At 30.7% G+C, this 22,094-nt stretch overlaps 1 protein-coding gene across 4 annotated transcripts in view; it reads left to right on the top strand.

The window, feature by feature from the left end:
• Positions 1-22,094, top strand: part of LOC132923020 (gamma-aminobutyric acid receptor subunit beta-like) — a 50,064-nt gene that overhangs the window by 7,702 nt on the left and 20,268 nt on the right. For 2 of the 4 annotated variants that reach the window (XM_060986806.1, XM_060986808.1), the window contains exons 2-3: positions 3,821-3,906; positions 11,796-11,863. In XM_060986806.1, coding sequence (XP_060842789.1) covers positions 3,821-3,906; positions 11,796-11,863 — 154 coding nt within the window. The remainder of the gene's footprint in view (positions 1-3,820; positions 3,907-11,795; positions 11,864-22,094) is intronic. The other 2 variants (XM_060986807.1, XM_060986809.1) reach the window with 1 other exon arrangement.

Here is a 22,094-nt window from a genome sequence, read left to right as displayed (position 1 = left end):
TACATGTGTCTTTTCCCGGAAAACACGCATCGCGTATCGAAACCTTTACATACAACATAATATATCTATATACGGTTAGACGTTGAGATCTAATAACTTCGTAGGAAAGTAAATATTTGTACGGCATGTGATGACGTGTCGGCGGAACGTCATTTCAATCACCGCGCCGGTATCGAAGCTCTCGTTTTTAAAAATGATGAACGTAAAGTGGTAGTTTCATTCATACGACGAAATCGAACAGAAAAAAAAATCGTGTTTTACGCTTATACGCGAAGTAAATTAGCCACTTATCGAATTGTTGATTTGTATTTTTAATAGCTTGGAAAATTGTTTCAAGTGTACAACATAAATTTATTGCATTTTCGTATTTTGCGGTCGTTTACCTTTTCTAAAATCGCCGTTAATTAACGCATTAATATTGTTTTTTTGCTTTATTTCTACCCGCGGTTAGTTGATTCATTGTCACTAAACGTCTCATATTGTAATACAATATTATTACGATGATACAACAAGTAATAATTTCAAAATACATATATTATTCGTTGCTTATTAGATTCACAGTTAATATATTTATTTTGCTATTGGAATCAAACAAGCTGTTCTTGATTTATACCTATATACTTACACGTAGGAAAAATATATCTACTATTCACACTACACTGGTTGAAGGCATCAATTTTTATTTTTATGGGCATATTTACTATTTTTTAATCCATTTATTGCATATATATTGAGGACTAATACTACTATTTTATTGACTTAATACATCAAACATTAAAGATTTGAAAATATATTTTTTTTTATCATTTAAAGTTTTTATTTATAAAAAAAAAACACAGGAAAAAAATTGTATATAATTTTTTTTTTTTATAAATTTACATACTTTTTATTTGTAGATAACAATATACATTTAAAATACAGTTAAATCGAATTCTTTTATTACAATCCATAAATGTATATTATTTTATTTTTAAGACATTCGTTTTATTGACTCATCTGGTTAATGAATTCAAATACTCTATTTCCAAAGTGAGTCTATTAAGCGGTGACTATTGTATATAGGTTAGTTCCATCCTCAAGCTATCATATATAATTTATAATCTATGAATTTACTGTCATTTACTATTATAGTTGTCATATACATCTGCATAAGTAGTTGGGATGTAATTATCGCAGAACCGAACAGTATAATTTTAATTCAAACCATAAAAAACCTTTTCTAATCTAACGATAAATTTGGAGTTAGGTTCTTAAATTTATTATTAAATAATCCGTAATGTTCAACAATAAATATTAAAACTCAATATAATAAAAGAATTCATGTATCTTTTTCAAATGGTCAAACTGTTTTTTATCATCGTAATATTGTATATAATTTGAAAAAAAAATGTTTTTTTTTTTTTTTTAATTAGCCACTGTTAATGTTAAACTACTAAAATTAGAATTTAATGACCAAATTAAATAGGTAATATTGATACCCATTCGTATATTTCTATTGTACAAAAAAAGTTCAAATTAAATAGTTAGTTAGTTTTTTTTGTTTGTCAACATTTACTATGACAACCAAATAATAAGCAAATAGTAGTTATGACAATTGTAAACAAAATAAATTAATATAAATATTTTTTTCCCAAGAAATAATTTTTATATTAGATCTTTTGTAATGGATAGGATGATGTTTCAAATATCAGATGAAGGGTGCGCGTAACAAAAAAACAAAGAACAATATAAAAAATAAAACAAAGAAAATAGTATCACGAAAAGAAATCAAAGAAAACAATTAAAAGAAAGAACAAACAGATAAGCCTGAATATTTAGCGTTACAAAAGGGGGCTTGTGAGCTAATCGAGCAGAGAGCAGAGAGCAGCCTCTGAGTTGTTACAAAAGACTAAAAAAATTAAAATATTTCATTGGAATAATTATTTTCTACCTATAATATAATATGATATTTAAATTTATTAAAAATATAATACGGTTTATAACGTGATTCCTAATGTCATCATTGGGTTGTATAGTGTTAATAAAGCGATTAATAATACATTATAATATAATTATATTGATAAAATTAGATGATAATTTAAGGAGTCTTCTTATCTTAATTTGGACAACATATTAAAAAAATTAAGAAGTAGGTAGGTAGCAAAATATTTTTTTATGAAAAAAATAAAAGTTTGTTCGAGCCAGACAGGATTTTAGATTAATCACATGATAGCGCGTCCAAAAGCAACCTACACAACGACGTACCCAAATTGCCTATACGCTGCGCCGGCAGACTAATATCAAATCATCGTTTTATTGCTAATAATATTTCATGTAATTACTAATAGGTATGCATAGAGAATAATATTTATAACTGACATTAATTAATTAAATTCTCTAATATTATCATTGGGCTCACTAATAAGCGGCTATATGTCATTTTATATCTCGTCCATATAACGAGTATAATGATATTTAAAGTTTTAAAATAAATCTATTGTGCAAGTATAGTTAGAAGATGAAGTTATGTTATGCTAAAGAAATAAAGTTTTGTCTCTTTTTTACAAAAAAAAAATATATATATATATACATATCCAAACCCAAAAGATTAATTTATAAAGGTTTTTTTTTTTTTTTGAAAGAAAGAAGTCAATATATTTTCAAACTTTGAAAATATGTAATTTAAAAAATTTTGGATTTAGAACATGTTATGGATTGAAGTTACTTAAAATAATAATTTAAAAATCCATAACATATGTATAAAAAAAATAGCGTTGTTATACAAAAAATTAAAACTAAGGTGTAATGTGAGCACTAAATTTAAATATTATAAACTTGAAATTGTCTTAAAATATTTCAATACTAATTATATAGGTATTTTAAAATGAAACATTTGTTTATAATATTTTGTATATTATTCAATTATTCGTTTAGACTATATTATTACATCTGCTGCTAGTAACTAACATTTTAACAATAATAAATAAATGAATAAAATAATATAATAACTCAATTAATAACTAAAATTATATTTTTACAATTATATAAATAAATAGAAAATATTAAATAATATTTTACATTATTCTAATATACTGTAATAAATGGAAATTAAATTATAAAAAGTGATGTTTGAAGTTGATTCTACTTAATAATTTTGTTGATAATTAATAGTAGAAATGGGTCTATGATTACCTTAAGTTAGTCAAAGGATTTGGAAATTGTATTTTGTGATGTAACTGATAGTGAGGCATTAGTTGTGATATTGAAATATGATTATTTATATTTTTTATTAAAGCTGGTAGCAAAGTCACTTTTGAGCATTACTGCCAAGGTAGGTGTGAAACGCTTATTGTATTTGACCGATTTATATTGTGTACGAGTTAAGATGAGATTTTCATAAAATGTTTATCCTTTATACCAAGCATTATGGAACCCCGATCATAGAGCACTACGATGATCGCTTGAGAAATTACCGTTCTCACATTTAACGCGACGGTGGTTGAAGGAAGAACGGTGACAGTAATTATTATGAAAATCAATGTGCTTTGAAGGGAAGCGTTTTTTTGTTAGTTTTTCAATTTATTACCATTCCCTATCATAATTTCCTTTTAATCTTATAATAATTAAATATTCCGTGAATCGTATGTAATTGTCTGTGGACTGCTACAGCTATTATAAAAAACCATCGCTGTTTGTTTTGTGTAATATATAAATAAAAATATGTTATACCACACTATAATAAATATTTTATAATGCACTCTATATCACATAATGATTCTTGCACTTAAGTCGTTTTCTTTGGCAAGCAAACTGTGACGATTGTATCGCTTTGTTTCAGCAGTAGTATGTTCGGAGACGTGAACATTTCAGCCATACTCGATTCGTTCAGCGGCAGTTACGACAAAAGAGTAAGACCGAATTACGGAGGTGAGTCAATAATTTTTTCATAAAATTTATATTTAATAATAATATTATTATCTTATACAATAATTAATAAAATAATATGTACCTACTTCGTATATATTATATTATAATGCCATTCATAATCACTTTAAACCTAACACTATTGTTGTGTAATACATAATAGTATTGTGCAACCATCATCCTTTAAACTGCTCACATCCGGTGTTATGCAGTATATTATAATAAAATATAAAATATATGACATTAAGGTATACAATATCATTGTAATTATTACAAGGTGTTATACTTTATTTATGTATAATATTTTCATTTAACCGATAGATCGGTTATTATTTTACAAGAGGTGATTTTTTTTTTTTTTGAGCTACTGTTTTTTGGTAAATAAATTCGCTATTTACTTTTTATATACTTAATAAATAATTTTACTATAAACTCATTACTATTATTAAAAAAAAAAAAACACTGATCCAATCAAATATATTTATTGATAGGAATTTAGTGAAAAAATAATGTTATATTCTACTTTAACTAATTACGGGATCAGTATACGAGTGTAATCTTAAAAACAATTGCATATGAATAGTTAAACCATAAACTGTTCGTATAAATTTAGTTATGTTACGATAATAAAATATGTTAGTAGTCTAGTACTATTCTAAGAAATATATTATAGTTAATTTATAATGTAATATTTCGTTTTTTTCAAAAACTCGATAAAAAAACTGCTGAAAATACGAATTTATTAATAAACATTAATTCATAAAAATTAAATAATTACTTCGTTTTAAATTTATACCATTTTATCAAGGTTGTAACTGATAGAGAATTTTTGGTTTAAACTTTCTCAAACTCGATTACATTTTTGTCTCATTTTCAGTTTGCCTATATACAATATAATATAAAATAACAATAAACCATGATCTCTATTTTTCAACAACTCACCCGAAACGTTTTTCAATTACTGTTTTTTACATCACTAGTTCATGATATTATTATTGTACTATTGTGATACTTCTATTTCCGAAATTGTTTTACATTGTTAAAATAATAATATAATAAAATATTATTATTACAAATACTTCTCAGATAATAACGCACATTAATGCACATTAGGTAGGTGTTATGATTTTCAATATTAAGCGGTATAATACAATGCACAATATTCTATTATACTCAATTCAAATTCTAATTAAACACACGAATAAAACGTCATTACAATATACATCATCGTATACGTGCGATGTATATATTATTATTCGATATGAGTTATGTACAAATCCCGAAAGAGTATATCAGACAAACAGTAGTGTGTACTGTATAATGTATATGATATTATATAGTATAATATTTATACCGTTGTATGGTTATGTGTTTATAGTAGATCGATATATGCGTTTAAAGTTTAGGCGATCTAAATGTGGAAATACACACATACAAAGTTATATATAAGTGCATGCGAAGAAATTGTATATATTTTCCTCCGCCGCCACTCTTGTGAAAAACTCGTCTAAACTTTAAACGGATCTCACACTCACTCTATCTCACTTTCTGTATACAAATTGTGTGTATATATTATGTGCGTGCAATATGCGCCGTTTGTAGTATAATATCATATCGGTACCTACCTATTCAATACTACAAAAACATTTAGGAAAAAAAATATCCATTTAAATCGTTTATTTTCCACTGTATTATCAGATACGTCACACTGGTCCCGTGACCTTATTTTTTTACATAGGTCTTTAGGGATTTTCATAAAAATAGAGTGCAAATTGATGGTCAAATTTGTTTTTCAAACATTTCAAATCGGTTGGCTGGTGTGACGTACGTTATTACATCACATATATACGACGTACGACGAAACCTGTAATGATTGGAATATAATATACCCACATATTGTGCGTGCGTGCGTGCGTGCTGCGTGCATATTGGGATGGTATGTGCTTTGAACTACCCCGATATATTTATACACGATGTACGAAACCTCGAAAAGTTGATAAATAATTATAAATTGTTGATCATTTAACGTATAATTATTTTAATTTGCGTGTTCGACCATTTTTAAAACACCGCCATTTCTCCTTTTAAAGAACAAAAATAAAATGTGTCCAATCTCTTATTGTCGACATTTCTCAAGAACGCTTTATCGCGTACGTTATACACACGCCAGACGATTTTATTTATTGATAAAAGAACGTTTTTAACATTCAGGCATTTTGATTTATTATTTATAAATCGCCCCGTATACGAAATGATCGCACGCCGTCTTCGGCAATTTACTTTCAATATACACTCTGTATTTTAATGATAGATCACGCCTAACCAGACGGGTCGACGGATATACACTTCGTCTTACGTTTTATTTATTTTATCGTATATTTATCTCTTATACGATTGTGTTTCATTCACCAGTCGTCTATCTATAGAGCATTTTTTTTTCTGATTGTTATTGAATATTTAAGTTATACGGGGTAGTGAGCGTCTGCTCACAGAATCGGCCAGACGTGCCACACATACACTGCACACGTGCGTAATGACAAATTAGTTATACGGTCCCCGACCTCTCCTAATCACGTCTTCTCTGTTTATAATATCGATACTCTTGGCGGGGGAGCGGTCGGATCTGGGGGGGGGGTTGAGAAAACCGGGGCACTCGTGCCGGAAGTTTCGGCGGGAGGGCGCCAAATCACCGAATAATAAGCGAATATATTTACAGTTATATAGGCGTAATAACAGATGAATTACGAGAGAGAATGCTAATTTTATGCTTTGGCCCGGGCGAAAGATATACGCTAGATGCCTATATCATGGTGATGACGATACGGCGAAGACGACGGCGTACGCGGACCAGTTGACCCACATCAGATGCGGCGGCGCATGTGTAATGATATATAAGTATAATAATGTATTATGCATTATACATATATTACGTTCATATGAATATACGTGTATGGTGTGTGCATACCTGCGACGCGACGATACGGTTGCCGCGCCGCCGCCGCCGCGATTGTGCTGCTACGACGTCGGCTACTTTCTGCCGAAGCTGTGGCAAGGCGGCGGCGGCGGCGGCATAGGTCGTCGGTTTGTCGGACACCGGTGCAGTGGTACTCGGGGAGTCGGAGGCTGCAGCTAGCCAGGCCGACATGTCGCGGGTGTGCGGAACGCATAGTGTGTGTACACACCCTCCGGTCGCCATACACACATCCGACCCCACTCGACCACACCGTCACCCGTCCCACCACGAGGATAACTATACATATATAGGTCACGTCGGTACTGTACCGGATCTAAATCATACACGCGATAGAATATATATATATATATATGTGTGTGCGTATACCGTGTGGTGAGAGAGAGAGAGAGAGAGTGAGAGTGAGAGCGGGCTAGAGGGGGTGAGAAACGGAAGGTGGGGTGGCAGGACGAGTTAAATACATACGTATATATATATATATATATATAATATCGCAGTGTCGTGGTGTTGGGTGCTTCTGGTGGCGGTCGTGTACACTGTACACAATGTACGGTGAGACAGCAGCAGCAGCAGAAGCAGCAGCAGCACAGCAGCACTATCGTAGACCACTGTTACACCGACACCGGGTTTGGGTGTAGGGCGCGGTGCGGGTGGGGCGCAGAACGAGTGGCGGCGGCGGCGGCGGTGTAACGGTGTGTGGGCGTGTAAACTCCGGCCATCATCTCTCCCGAAATCGATTTGACCTGTAGCGCCGTGACTCTATTTTCGATTTCACCGGCTCTCGGCTTTTTTAGGCTAAACACGCCCCGGAACACGATATATACACACACACACACACACACCTAGCCAGTAAATGCACACGCGCACTTTAGGCGTGTAAGACCTAAGCTGTACACACACACACATGATGCACACACGCGCGCGCACTTATAAACGAAAATATATATATATGCGTGCGTGTGTGTGTGATATGCGTTATTCGACTTACGTCGCGGTCGACGACGGCGACCCGAAAGAGATCGGTCCACACGCGGTATCCCATACACTACGTCTACGCGATATCATGTCCTGCGTAAGCTCCGTCGGCGTACGTCATCGTTTTCCTTTCCGTTTTCGTTTACCCCCCCCCCCAACGGTCTCTGCGGTGCACAGAACGCGTACACCGTAACCAGCTCTCCGCAGTCTTGTAAAAGAAATTTTTTAAAAGTGCAAAAAATTATCGCCGTACTAATAGGGGATAACTTAAAGTATTTCCATAGATGGTTTCGTATAATTTCGGATGTTTTTAAATTGTTTGCATAACGTTTTGTTTTGTCTTCTATAATAAATAAACCGAACCGAATGCTTTCATTTTTATCCCATGTACGAGTACTTTTTTTGAAAGTATTTAAAATGCGTATTTGATTACTTAAAAAGTATTTGAATACTTTAACTCGAATATACTTTACAAAACTCCGTATAATATAATATATATATATATGCATGCAAAGGTTCGTTTAAATTAAAAAAAAAAAAACAACACAAACTATGGGCGCACGTTTACGTCATCGGCAATGCACATTTTACGGATTTGAAACTTTGAACTTGACGATACTTAATTTTATGATAACTATATCAGCTTGCGTCGTACCATTTCGTGGTATACAATCTAAAATGTATAATATGTTTTATATATTGTGTTATGGGTAATGTATACAAAAAGGAGTAGTGTACATATTACCCGGATAATGTAAACCTTATTCATATGAACAGCGTAATGTATACATTATCTACCTTAAATATGTACAATGTATACATTACCCGGTGAGCTATGGATAAAGTATTACTATATAATCGTAAACGGACAATGTTGGCACAACAGGACCAACGCACTGAATACTTCAAATACTTCATTATACAGATTTATTCTAGCATTAAAAATCAAACCGTTCTGATTCGAAAAATAATTATTAATTAGAAAATGTTATAATTTAATTTAAATGTAAAACGAAATACGAGTCAGTGCAATTATTTATTTGAGAAATTTAAGTTCGGGTGACATTTTGAATTGCAAAGTATTTCCCAAGATTTACATTAATATTTATTTGATTGGCATTTGTTTTGAAATTTTTTAAGCTTTGACTGTCGGAAAAAGATTGTACATTAGGCATTTCAAGCAAAGATTTTTTGTCAATAAAAATTCTACAATATTTATAATTGGTTCACGACATACAGTAAATTGATTTCTCGAATAAAGCTAAAGAAGGGTGCTATTTTTATTTTTGAGTTTTCAGTGCTGATTATCTCTAATAGACACAACTGCAAATAGCAGGTACCTACATTTTAAGGATCATCTCTGTTTGTGTCTATTTTTGGTAGTTTGACTCGACCTGTATCGTCTGAAACGTATACAATTGTTATTTTTGTTTCAAAAAATAAATAATATTTCTACTTTATCTAATAGGTTTGGATGGTGTTTGGTTGTTCAGTGTTCACCTTACCTAAATATATACATTATCCGACTTTGGTACTTTACCTGTAACATAAACACATACATACACAGACGTCCGCACGCATGCACGCACGCACCACCCACCCACCCACCCAATCGCGTTCACTACCACTGCTTTAGGAACATGATTCACGTTTATAAATATAAAACAATTATATACATAGTTAACATGGTCTGGGTCGAACGCTATTTGCAGAATTTTAATCATCGACGGGTCGTTCTGCCGCAGTTGTTCTCTGTTAGATATTATTTCATATCATCGGCTATAAGTGTTTTCTTTTCTAAAATAAACGTTGATTTACGAGCACAAGTAGTATCGATTTTTATCGTAATCTCAATCGAAATTAATTTATCAGTATTTTAGTTGATATTTTGTTTTTCGTCTAGACCTTTACAATGCGTATAATACCCTTTCGAAGAAAACACCACCAAAACAATAACGACAACATATTTTATTATAACATTGCTATAATAATATAGCTACGTCGTCTTTTCGGTAACCACGTTCAAATAGCGCCGCGACCTCGGCATTTCAACCGCGCGAAATAATGATAAATCGGCTTGGAAAATATATATAATATATTATATTATATTCACGCGGTGGCGGCCTTTGAACGAAAAAAAAAATTTAAAAAAAAAAAAACTACAAAAAACCGAAACCTTTATTATTATCCGACGTCATTAATCCTCTCCCCAGCCCTTAACCACTTCACCACCATACGCGACCGGTCAACCGAAATAAATTAAAATCTCGCGGATTTCACCAGCAAAACGTCGTGAGGTATGCATACGGTATCGTTGAACTCGGTTTTATTGTTTTAAAATGTGTTATACAGAGTGAATCGTCAAGCACACTCACTCCAATTTTTCTTTTGATAATTATTTTATTAAAATTATAATTATGAAAATTTTTCAACACACACATTATATTTTCGAATTCCTAAGATTTTTTTGTACTTTCAAGAGAGTGTCTTGTGCAGGCAACACAAACTTTTGATTTTAAAATAAAAACTACCTTCTTCTAAAAAGGGTGGTTATTATTTAAATAAAATATATAAGTTTAAGTTAAAAAACAAATCTTAAATATTCAAAAATATTATGCTTATGTAAGTATTTAAAAATATGCTAATGTTCAGATTTTTAAGAATAATTGCATTATTGGAAAAACAGAGAATAAGAAAATTAGCGTGCTTGGTGAATCACCCTATTCGTTAATAAATATATTTAAATATCTAACATCTAGATTTCTCATTCACAAAAAATAATTAAAAATATCATACAATAATAACTATTTATAATAAATACACCTTTTCAAAACAATAATATTACAATTACCCTTGGCGGTGCTTATTATAGAAAGCGTTAATTTTTTTGCGTTTTATTCAAATCACATTTTGGTTGCTCGATAATCATATTTTGTTTTTAACGTTTTATGATAATTTTACTTTCATTGCTACGACGACCACGACGGCCCGTTGATAATTTTTCATACAGGTATGCGTTCCATTATACTATATTATATGTATTATATAGCATATTACACTTTTGACGTGTGTGTGTGTCGATAATATTATAATATAAAATATATTATGAAAATATACTGTGCCTTTAAGATTTTTGTAATCGTTTAGTAGAACTGTTGACGTTTTTAAGTATATATTATTTAAGTAGGTATTGAAATATTTGAAATTAAATGTACAAGCCTGCGTGAGATATTATTTAAATGTTAAATAACGTTGATCAAGTTGAAACTTTGAATTTTTATGTAGAAAAAATTCAACTTGGTACGTACAAATAACGATATTGTCATACCTATTTGGTTAATACATTGTTCAGGTTATATGTATTATAATACTGGCCTTATAATCATACGACATATTATATAGGTTTGCAAACGAGTACATTTTATACAATATAATATGCACCGTAGAAATAATGAAATATATTCATATTCGTGTACCTATATGTTCAAACCAAGGACGTACATTTGGTGCGTATAATAATATGACGTACGAATATAATATAATTATAATATGCAACGTAATATTATATCGATTAGCTCACACATCGAAATCGTAGTATAATTAGTATTATAGTATGATATTTTACAGGCGCATAGTCGTCACTTTAGTTGTTATTTATAAGGTCGTCGGTAACCTACACGATATATGTTACTATAATATTGTTTAATATTTTAGAATTTTACGTTGACAATGTACTGTGTGTAGGTACTTATCGATTTAATGTTATCGATATATTATAATTAATATATAATGTGTTTTATAATATCTTATACTCGTATATACCATGATAATAAAATGTATATTGCATTTGTATAAAAATATTATCGTCGCTTCAGAGAATTTCCAATATTTCGTATCATTTTTGATTTTGATTTTTTTTTTTTTTTTTTAATCTGCCGGGTTTCAGGTACTCCAGTAGAAGTTGGTGTCACCATGTACGTGCTGAGCATCAGCTCATTGTCTGAAGTGCAAATGGTACAATAAATATATATTTTTAAGCAAACTACATAATATAACATTGTTATGCATATCGGACCATTTATATTATAATGTGTTTATTTATTACTATTATATTAATTTTATTATTTTTTTATAATTTAAACATTTTTAAGTAACTCAAATACACTATCTATTATTATATTATATTATATTATCATCCTAGCTGAACTAGTTGCATCCAAACGAATATATTCTTAAACCATTAACCTCATCTAGTCTCATTATTGTTATTATTATTATTATGTTACAAACCATTTGGAACGCTTTGTTGTAATACATAAACGTTGGGTTTGAAGCACGTTGTAGACTGTCGTTGTTTCGTTGTTATGATATATATGTATATATAGGTGTATACTATACATACATATATTGTAATATAATAAAATTTGTCCCGGAAATTTCGTAATAATATATATATATATATATATATATATATACAAATATATGTATAGAATATAATCTTACAAACCCAAACCGACAACGACAAGAGTATTATAAATAATATAAAACAAACTGTATGATAATCATCCAAACACGCTGCATTTGATAACGCAACAGGTTTTATTATTGTAGTGAGCTTTACGCGTAGCGTGTACTACTTAGACGTGTGCACACTAAAAATGGACAGAATAGAGTCGCATAAAAGTGTATTAATATATTATAATGTATAACGGAATGATATATTTTGAGGCTATTGAGAAAATATGTCGTTTTGTCAGTATCACGTCTTTGCGCCTTTAATATCGTTAAAAATACTAAAGCATTTAAGTAATACTATGGGGTAAGATTAGAGGATTCATTGATATGGGAGGGGCACCCCTTCGTCAAGTTATTATAGTTCGTAAAATTCAAAAAACGATAAAAAATACTTTAAAAAAATAAAAACTCGTATCGGGCGGCAACCTTACAACATCACTATAATATCTCACTAAAATGCAGTTAAACGTACTCATATTGTGCAAGAACGCAATATGATGAGAAAAAACAACCTTTGACCGACGCCGCGCCCGGAAACGGAAACAATAATTATTGGCACCGAAACGCTAGTACTTTTATGGTGTGATGTGGGTACTATTCAAATAACGATGATCGCGGACGAATCTCTACCAAGCGTTGCGTGTTGTATATATGCGCTTATATACATTATCGACGTACCCACACACAATCATATATCCACACATGCGCCACGTCGGATATCCGGGAGTAAATTTTGTACGCCGTTTCTCTGGATTTCCACAGAGAATAATTTTTTTTCGAACCACCGTATCGATATATTTCTAGGTTTCGGGCCACACGTACCTAGGTTAGGTTACCTATAGGTACATGACGTATAGTTTACCGCACGGCTGTCGGCGGTCGACCGAGAATCGCGGTGAAACGATATTTACGGAAAATCATTTGCGTTTTAGTACGTTTTTATGTAAATCCAGCGATGTTCGCGTCCATATATTATAAATAATATAATAACACGTGAGGTTTCTCGTGGGAATACCAATGAAGTTTAATGGTGGAATAGTGATGCCGCCGCTTTTTACGGATCTCGTGTCTTCTGTAGCGCGAGAAACCCCAACTGACTACATAATAATAATATTATTAATAGCTGCATATATTTGTATATATATAATATACAATATAATATATTGCAACGTGTACGATATTATATTATAAGGATCGTTGATTTTTTTTTTTGTATACTATTATTTTATATTTTTTACGCGCTCTGCACGTCATATATAATAAACATAGAACACCAGCGATGTAATATGTTTAATTGGCTACACACTTATTTTCTATAACTAGTTAAACATTTACGCTTTTTCACCATTTGAATAATAGGTATACTACACATTCGCACATTTTTACCAAAAAAAAAAAAAAAATAATAATAATACTCGGAATAATATTTTGTTTCAAAGTATGCAATTAAAAACGTTTGTTATTTATTCAAAAGAGTAAACATTTTAAAAATAATAACGATTAAAAAATATAAAATAATAAAGTGAAAATGTTATTTTTAAATGACTTAAAATGACGCAATAAAATGATTTTAAAAAGTAAATATTTTTTAAAATCACCAAACAAATATAATATCGATAAAATAGTTTTTTTTTAAGTTCCTAATTGCTATTATATAATATGAGGGTTCAAACATAGTATTAAATTTTGTTAAGTATTTCTGGTGATTTCATTTTAACATCGTATTCTTAAAATGTATGCGTAACAAGTCAAAATAATCGCCTCAAAATTCCACATTGCATCTATAGGGTCAAAATACAAATAAATATTATATATAAAGCCATAAAAAATACGGTATGTGCATCTGAAAGCGATGCGGGTTTCTGTATAAAAATCGGAAGTAGTAGCGGTATCGTTCACCGTTCGCAAAGCACAAAGTTGTGTACAATATAATCTATAAGTGCAATGAATAGTTGTCAATAGTAAAGAAAAAACACGTTAAAAGAATAATATCACCTCTTATAACGAAGCGAAGATTTAGCGGTGGGAATTTCCGGTGAAAACAAAAAAATCGATCAAAACACAACCTAACCCGGAAAATATCACCCGAACGGAAATGGGCGTTATTATTATTATTTTTTTATTATTAAATATGTTACGTAACACTTTACACGATAAAAATCGTTTTTATAAACGTTTTCAATTTTAGGATTGTATATAATAATATGTTATAAAATTATAAACACTCGCATAATGTATATAATATTTTAGTTTTTTTTTGGGGGAATTTACCGCTAAAAGTGGACGACTTTTTTCAGAAAACGTTTTACATCTGCTGTCTAAAATATGCCACTTTTTCGTATCGTCCAAAAGACGGACGTAGGTACCCTACGATATTATGTTCGGACGAGGATGGCTTTGCATTATTGAACGCGGCCGACTGTTTGATATTCATGGGCTGTACGGCGGCTGCGTTGGTCTGTGCCATTATTACAACGGAAACCTGCGCGCGACGTATACGCGTATATATATATATTACGATTACAATATAAACATATTATACATATATATTATATATACTTATGTGATGTACAGTGTGACACACTTCAGTCTCTTTCCGGTCGATTTTCGCGTCCAGGCGTTTCGTCTTGTCCAGGTCAATAGCCGTTTTTCCCAATTCAATGTTCTCGTAACAATAATTTCGAAAAATCTTTATTTTATCAATTTTTTTGTCCGTTTGCGATGTTTATTTTTTCCCGGTGTTTTTCGACCGACATGATATTATACATGCAACAGCGATAATGGTTTTGCCGTAAACCAGTCTTTATGATATAATATTATGGTAGTCGTTCCGAGACGGAGGGATTTTATTAATACAGATGGGCGGGTATCGTTCGGAAACTCTGGTGGTTTGTGCGTTGTTATCATACACCCTATAATAACGTCTTGGTAACCGGTCCATCCGATGGTCTACTAGTTAATATTACGACGTAAAAATAACCGATGAAAAACTATTTACCATAATTAGGTCAACTCGCGGTTAATAGGTACAGAAGACGACGCAGTCAAAACGCCGCGGGGAAATAAACAGACTTTACTAGTAGGTACATTATTATTATTTTATATAATACACGTCCTAAGTGCGGCGATGGCGGTTTTTGTCGTTTCGTAATTAAAAAAAAATAAAAAACGGGTTTCCGTGTTCTGATCGTTTTTCCACTCTTTTGAAAATATATAATAACGACACTCGCGGTTGAGTGTTGAATAACAGTCGTATATATATATATAGGTATTCATATATCGTAATAAATATTATAATATACGTTTTTGTTTTTAATATATTTTCTCTTTTAAAACTTATTGTCGTAAGTCGTATAACAACGAGCCACTACAGCACTCCTCTGTAACTACGCGTAATAACGAGTTAAAGACGTATGTAATGTACAGGTGCCATATATACTCGTGGCATATACAGCTACGGACGCCTTTGTCTGACGATCGTGTGTTTTTTTTATACCCCCTTATAATCGCGTTACCAGCACAAAACGATCGGTTTTATACGCGCTCACGACTCATAAAATCTATCGGGTTAATTTCACGAGGTTTCGCGTTTTTTTTATTATTATTATTCCATTGTATGCGTTTCTCTAAAGCACAAAAATATTATTACATTTTTATGTTTATACCATATTATTACTTTATATAGTGCGATGAATAGTCTGATAAAGTCATTTTTGTACTGTCATCTTAGCAATTGATTTATAAACAAGAAGATTCGCCGATTGTGTTAACCTTTATTTTAACTATTAATAATAAATTCATTCAAATTCTGGATTTTGAAAATGTCGATGTATAGATACTTAATTCAAAATTTTAATTATGAGTACGATTGAGTACTTTTTCTGCGTTAATATCAAGATAGTATTTTTTTAGTTGAGTTTTTCAACGATTTTCGGTGATGGAATACTTCAATTTTTTACTATGAGCATCCTACAACCATTATCGTTATAGTTTTCGTAGTCGTATGACAGTCGTAATTGCGTTGAACAATAAACAATAACATTAGTGTATACCGACGTAACAATATACATATTTTGCCTATACATTACGCCAGATCAGATGCACGATATTGGCCTGTAATATTGATATTATTAATTATTCGATTTTATTAATTCAATCTGCAATATAATTCATAGTGTGACGAAGATCAATCACCACATTTTTATTGTTCGAAAATCGTATAAACAAAATATCGGACAACATGGCTAGGTTTATTTGGTCCGATCATTTATTTCGATTAATTATTAGTATCAATATACGGTTACTCAATTTCAAACAATTACACTTTTTATTAAATTTACTATATACGATGGATGGCGCACCCTAATGATGGAATAACAGTCGTTCCCCTTTTGTCGGAAATTATTATTGTACGTGTAGAAGCACTCCTAAAAATCCCGTTGATCACCGGGTACAATAGTTACAATATACATATATTTTGTATACCTATCACCTCAAAGGAAAACTACAGCCTCAGTAGATTTTTTTTTATCATAAATGAGAAAATGTATTACAGCTCATCAAAGAGTAATATGTGAATGTGTCCGCCATGTATATCGTCGGACTGATAGAAGTCTAATGACAATAGCAATAATGGTAGGCGTAATGAGAAGAAAAAACACCAAAAGGAAGACTACTAAGACCAGACCGCATGGAGAAATTGCTAGATAAATTATAGAAGAATATATAGAATGGAGAACCGCTAAAAAAATGTCTGCAAAAATGTTATACCGCCCTTGGTATAATACAATGATCAGCTAGAGAACCGCCGTACAAGTTTTCAGTCGTAATGCACGACAAAGGTTATACACGACGAGGATACGTTCTATATGATGGCAATTATACGCGTATTATGTTAATATTAGAATAATAAAATCGAAATACCTCTATGATGACATAATAATATTATTATGTAATAGTTATTACAATTTCCGTCCACAGTCGTCCCATTGGATCTCTGCACACACATAATGGGGCACAATCGCGCCATCGTGTACCGGGCACGCTCTACAGTAACACGATGTCTTATTACATATATTTTTTGTCATATCGTATCACAGTGTATTAAGGGTTCTAAACTTCTAAATAATACACAATACAGATATGTTTAGCGAAATTGTTGTTATAATAACTCGAACGAAAAATCAAAAAAATTAATAATAGTAATAAATAAAAAAACATTGTTCACGATTTTGGTCAGTGGAAGTCTGCAGCGCAACATACGCAAAACTACATAATATTATGATATTATAGTTAATAGTTATGTACGGACGGCGACGGATTATTGTATATTATTATAGCAGTGCCGAACAGTGCCGATGGCAGAAAAATAATATAATATTTGAAATACTTATTATTATTCATTAATATAACATAATACACAATACTATATGATTACTCGCCAAGTCCGGAGAACTGGTTCGATATTAATTTTTCCATCAGCTTTCAGCCAAAAACACCATATTATTCGTTTTCGCTGACTATTATAATAAATATATAAAAAAAAAAATTTATAATATTTCATAAGTGTTAACTATTCCGTTGGCGGTGTTTCGTATCACTCGTTATTTTATGCCGTTACGTTCGCTAAATTCGGTGGAACTTATTATTATTAATCAGATTTTTATTACGCCGGGCACGTCCTTATTCCATTATAATACAAACATTTTTAAAACACATTTCTACTAAAACACGACACAGCATATCGCAAACTCGAAATCGTATGTTACAAACATATTTTAAATTCAACATAATCCTATACGATAATATTTCAAGTTTAGTACCTATTGCAGTAAGCAACTGACGTGGCGTTTTTGTGAAGTATAAATTAGTTTCCGGTTCCGGTTACCGATAACTTTTTAGTCGTTTTTGGACCGCGACGGAAAGTAATGTACTTTCATCTAAGACAATCATAGCGTCAGTTGATCATTTTTGGAACAATTTCGCATATATTATTATGTAATAACATATATTATGCAGTGTACACCGTATAAACGCACAACGACCCGGGTGGGCCCCTGGTGCAACGTTTTGGGAAAATGGCGAAAAACATTAATCAACGTTTCATCGTAATATTACACACGTCGTATATTATAATGTTATATATCATGCCTTCCGTAACGAATATGAAGCCGTTCGTTATAACAATAATAGTAATAGTAATAATAATAATAATAATATAATATACTGTCGGGAGTCGTATATTTATAAATAGGTATTATACATAACAATATATTATATGTGTATGAATCCGTGTTGAAGACGATGGACACCGCCGTCTATTCTATATAATGATATGCGTGGTTCGTCGTATTATATATGTTTTGTATATTCAACCGTGGTTGCGGTAATTACTTTATTTTTTTATTTATAATAATGATATAACACATAATCATCTTGATTTGGATAATTTTCAAGATTTTGTAGAATTCTAAGAACGAGTATTCTCGTTTATTATATAATCGTGCGTGCACGTTTTTTTAAAATTTCGGTCATAAAAGTTAAAAATAATAATATTATAATGTTATATTATAAAAATATCTGTCTCATTTTAAATATAGTCGTTCGTAAACCGTGATGGAAGCAACCAGAAATAAAAAACTAAACGAATCAGATTCATACCACGAATTTTTCGTATTCGTTAGAGTTTCATACCAAAAAGAAAAAAAGAAACCAAAACGTTATTGGTATGAAAACAAATAAATTAGGTGGCTCTTACATAAATACGCATACACAGGGTGATTATTTTATCAGTTAACAAAATTATAATAAAGACAATAAATTGCTCTTAGAAAAAATTCACACACACACAAATAAGGTACATTGTTGTAAAATAAGTATAATCATCGGTCCCCTTCGGAATCTAAAATATTAAAAAAATATACACATACTTCGTAATATAAATTTTTTTAATTGTTATTTTGTAGTGAATTTAAATTATATAAAAAGTTATTTTCAAAAACATTTTCACTTTTTAATAAAATGCTTGTCTACCGTTAAAAGAATATCTGAGCATCGCGTCATACTATCCCTTAATAATAAATCATAACGGTAACTATTCACTCATCGGTCATATATTGTGCATGATAATATTATGAAAGGTTCGTAGGCCAATTATAATTCCCAAGACTCGGTCGCATTGCTACCAGTCGGTCAATACGATTTCAGAACATGAAACGCTGTGACGTGCGCCATGACCATTATGAAATTGTTGAACAATTAACGATGACCAAACTCGAGAAACTAAAATAGAAATTACTATAATACCTAAATTATTAACTACTGAATACTGATGTTTACGCGTCAACGGGATTGATAAGAAAATAAATGGCACCTTCGTTATTTTTTTATAGTAAATAATTTATTCAAATTTTGATATTTAGATTTTTTTAGTATACTTAAGTACTAAATTTTTAATTATTCAGATTTTTATGTATTAAAAACTCTTTTAATGTACAAATTTTTAATTTTGAATGACAGATAACTATAATATAAATTATAATATTATACAGTAAACGATCTATTTTTTTTTTATCGAAATTTAATTTTTCAATGTACCCAAAGCTTATCGTTAGTATACGCGTTAAGGTCTTGAATAGTTTATTCGCGTTGAATACGAACAGTTATCATTCCAACAACTGCTAAAAAAAATAATCCATTTGGTACCTTTCTATCTATTTTACATTTATATCGTAGTGATCAAGAACACGAGTGAAATTAAATATTGTTTTTGCTCTTCTTTAAAACTTACCTATACACATAATACGATATATTATTCATAAAATCATAAAACGCTGCGAAGTGACTTATTTATACCTTTACACTTTCAATAACGGTACGCCCATAGTATTATACATATAAATATTATATTGCTAACAATATTATAACGTCTTCGTATTAATCGCAAACCTATATAATAATTATAGCATAGTGTTTGTGAGTTTATTACTTTGCGTTATTAAAATGTCGCACTTTTTTCACTCGTTCTGTACACGCTATCGTAAGCGCTGAACTTGTTGGTAACATATTGGTATTTTGTAATTAAAATATCACGACGTTCACTTTGGAGTGTTACATTAACGAACCATGATATAAAATATAAATAGTTTTATTATAAATTAATCAAATCGTTTAAATTTTATAATCGTTTAAAACATACGTATCAGAGGTTTACCTAATTGGCCAGGTTGGGTTTATAATATAACACAACTAAAAGCACGAATTTTCTTTTGAAATCAAAATTCGATAATAGTTTTGTCGGCAAATAATAATATAATACCACATCTGTGACAAAAATACGACGGGCCAGAACAAAACGTCGGTTTCACTCATGTTACAAACTTTCCAAGCGAAAAATTTTGAAAAAAAAAATTTTAATTATCTAGTGTTTAACATTAATATTTATATTGCAATCATTCTGTATGTACGCGTGTATCTCTTGATGAATGTAATAATATTTTTATAACGTATCCGAATTTCTACCACCGGCAAAACTAATTAAATCTGTTTCGCGGTGGGGTAGTTAAAGCAGTGTGATAAAATAATTTTGTAACATATATATTATTTACAAGCGGTGTAATATTTGATTTAGTATGTGTTTTATGTTTCACATTACTCACAAAGTTACGTTGCAACGGCGTCGGAGTAAGTAAGTAGAGGAGATCGCGATGGAGAGATTGGAGAAAGAAAATATTATGAAAATCCTACGGTGAATTCGAGCGTTAATAACTGGTTGTTCCGATAGTGAGGGTGGTGACAAAAAAAAAACCGTAAACAAAAAAACTTGTTGTCCACGTGCGTAAATTTTTCCGTCAGACTTGTTCACACACGTTCCATTTGCGACGGCCCAACAAGTTAGCGTAAAACTAAAACGAATCATTGAGCACCATCGTATACAGTGTATAATTAACCAAACATGTTTTTCCCGATTTTATAGTTAATAATGAATTTATTTAAAATTGTATTTGATAGAATTTTTAAATATATAAATACTTTAAAACCATAATTTAAAACTATAGAAATGTCTACTATTACTGCTACTGTTTATCCTGTGTTGATACAAACTTCTGTTGTAAAAATATGAGCCCTGTATTTTACTGTACGCGATTAAGTAAAAACCGTTTTATATACTTCATTTAAAATTTGAACCAAGTATCTCAGTTATTACAATATTTATACAACAATAAGGATAATTATTCTTTAAAATGATTTTAAAATAATATTTTATATTTATAATATTGGATCTAATATTTATTAAATCAAACTATTTTCACAAATTATAAATGTTGATGAATTAATATAAATTATTAATACATTTTTTATATAACCCTAAATAAGCCTATGTGTATATTTTAAACCCATTATTATTATCATTATCATTAGTATTACAGAAACATAACGTTAAAAAACTCAAAATCTGTTCGTTTGAAGTTTTTACTTTTGTTTCCCAAAAATTATCTACTTAATACATTACAGTAGAAAAGAAAGTTCTCATATTAAAAAAACAGAAGTTTGTGTCTTCATATGATACCACTTACAACAAAGGACTTAAGGTATATTTAAAAGTTCCAAAACTTCAGTTTGCATTACTACATTATTGAAGAAAAAAGGTGATCACCATATTTGGTAAAGCTTTCTGAAACAAATTAAACAATTGTACTGTTTAAATTTTGGGGACCGATGCACTTATAGA

The sequence above is a fragment of the Rhopalosiphum padi genome, chromosome 2 (assembly GCF_020882245.1).
Source record: "Rhopalosiphum padi isolate XX-2018 chromosome 2, ASM2088224v1, whole genome shotgun sequence".
NCBI classification, from domain to species: Eukaryota; Metazoa; Arthropoda; class Insecta; order Hemiptera; family Aphididae; genus Rhopalosiphum; species Rhopalosiphum padi.
This window is presented reverse-complemented; position numbering and strand designations above follow the sequence as displayed.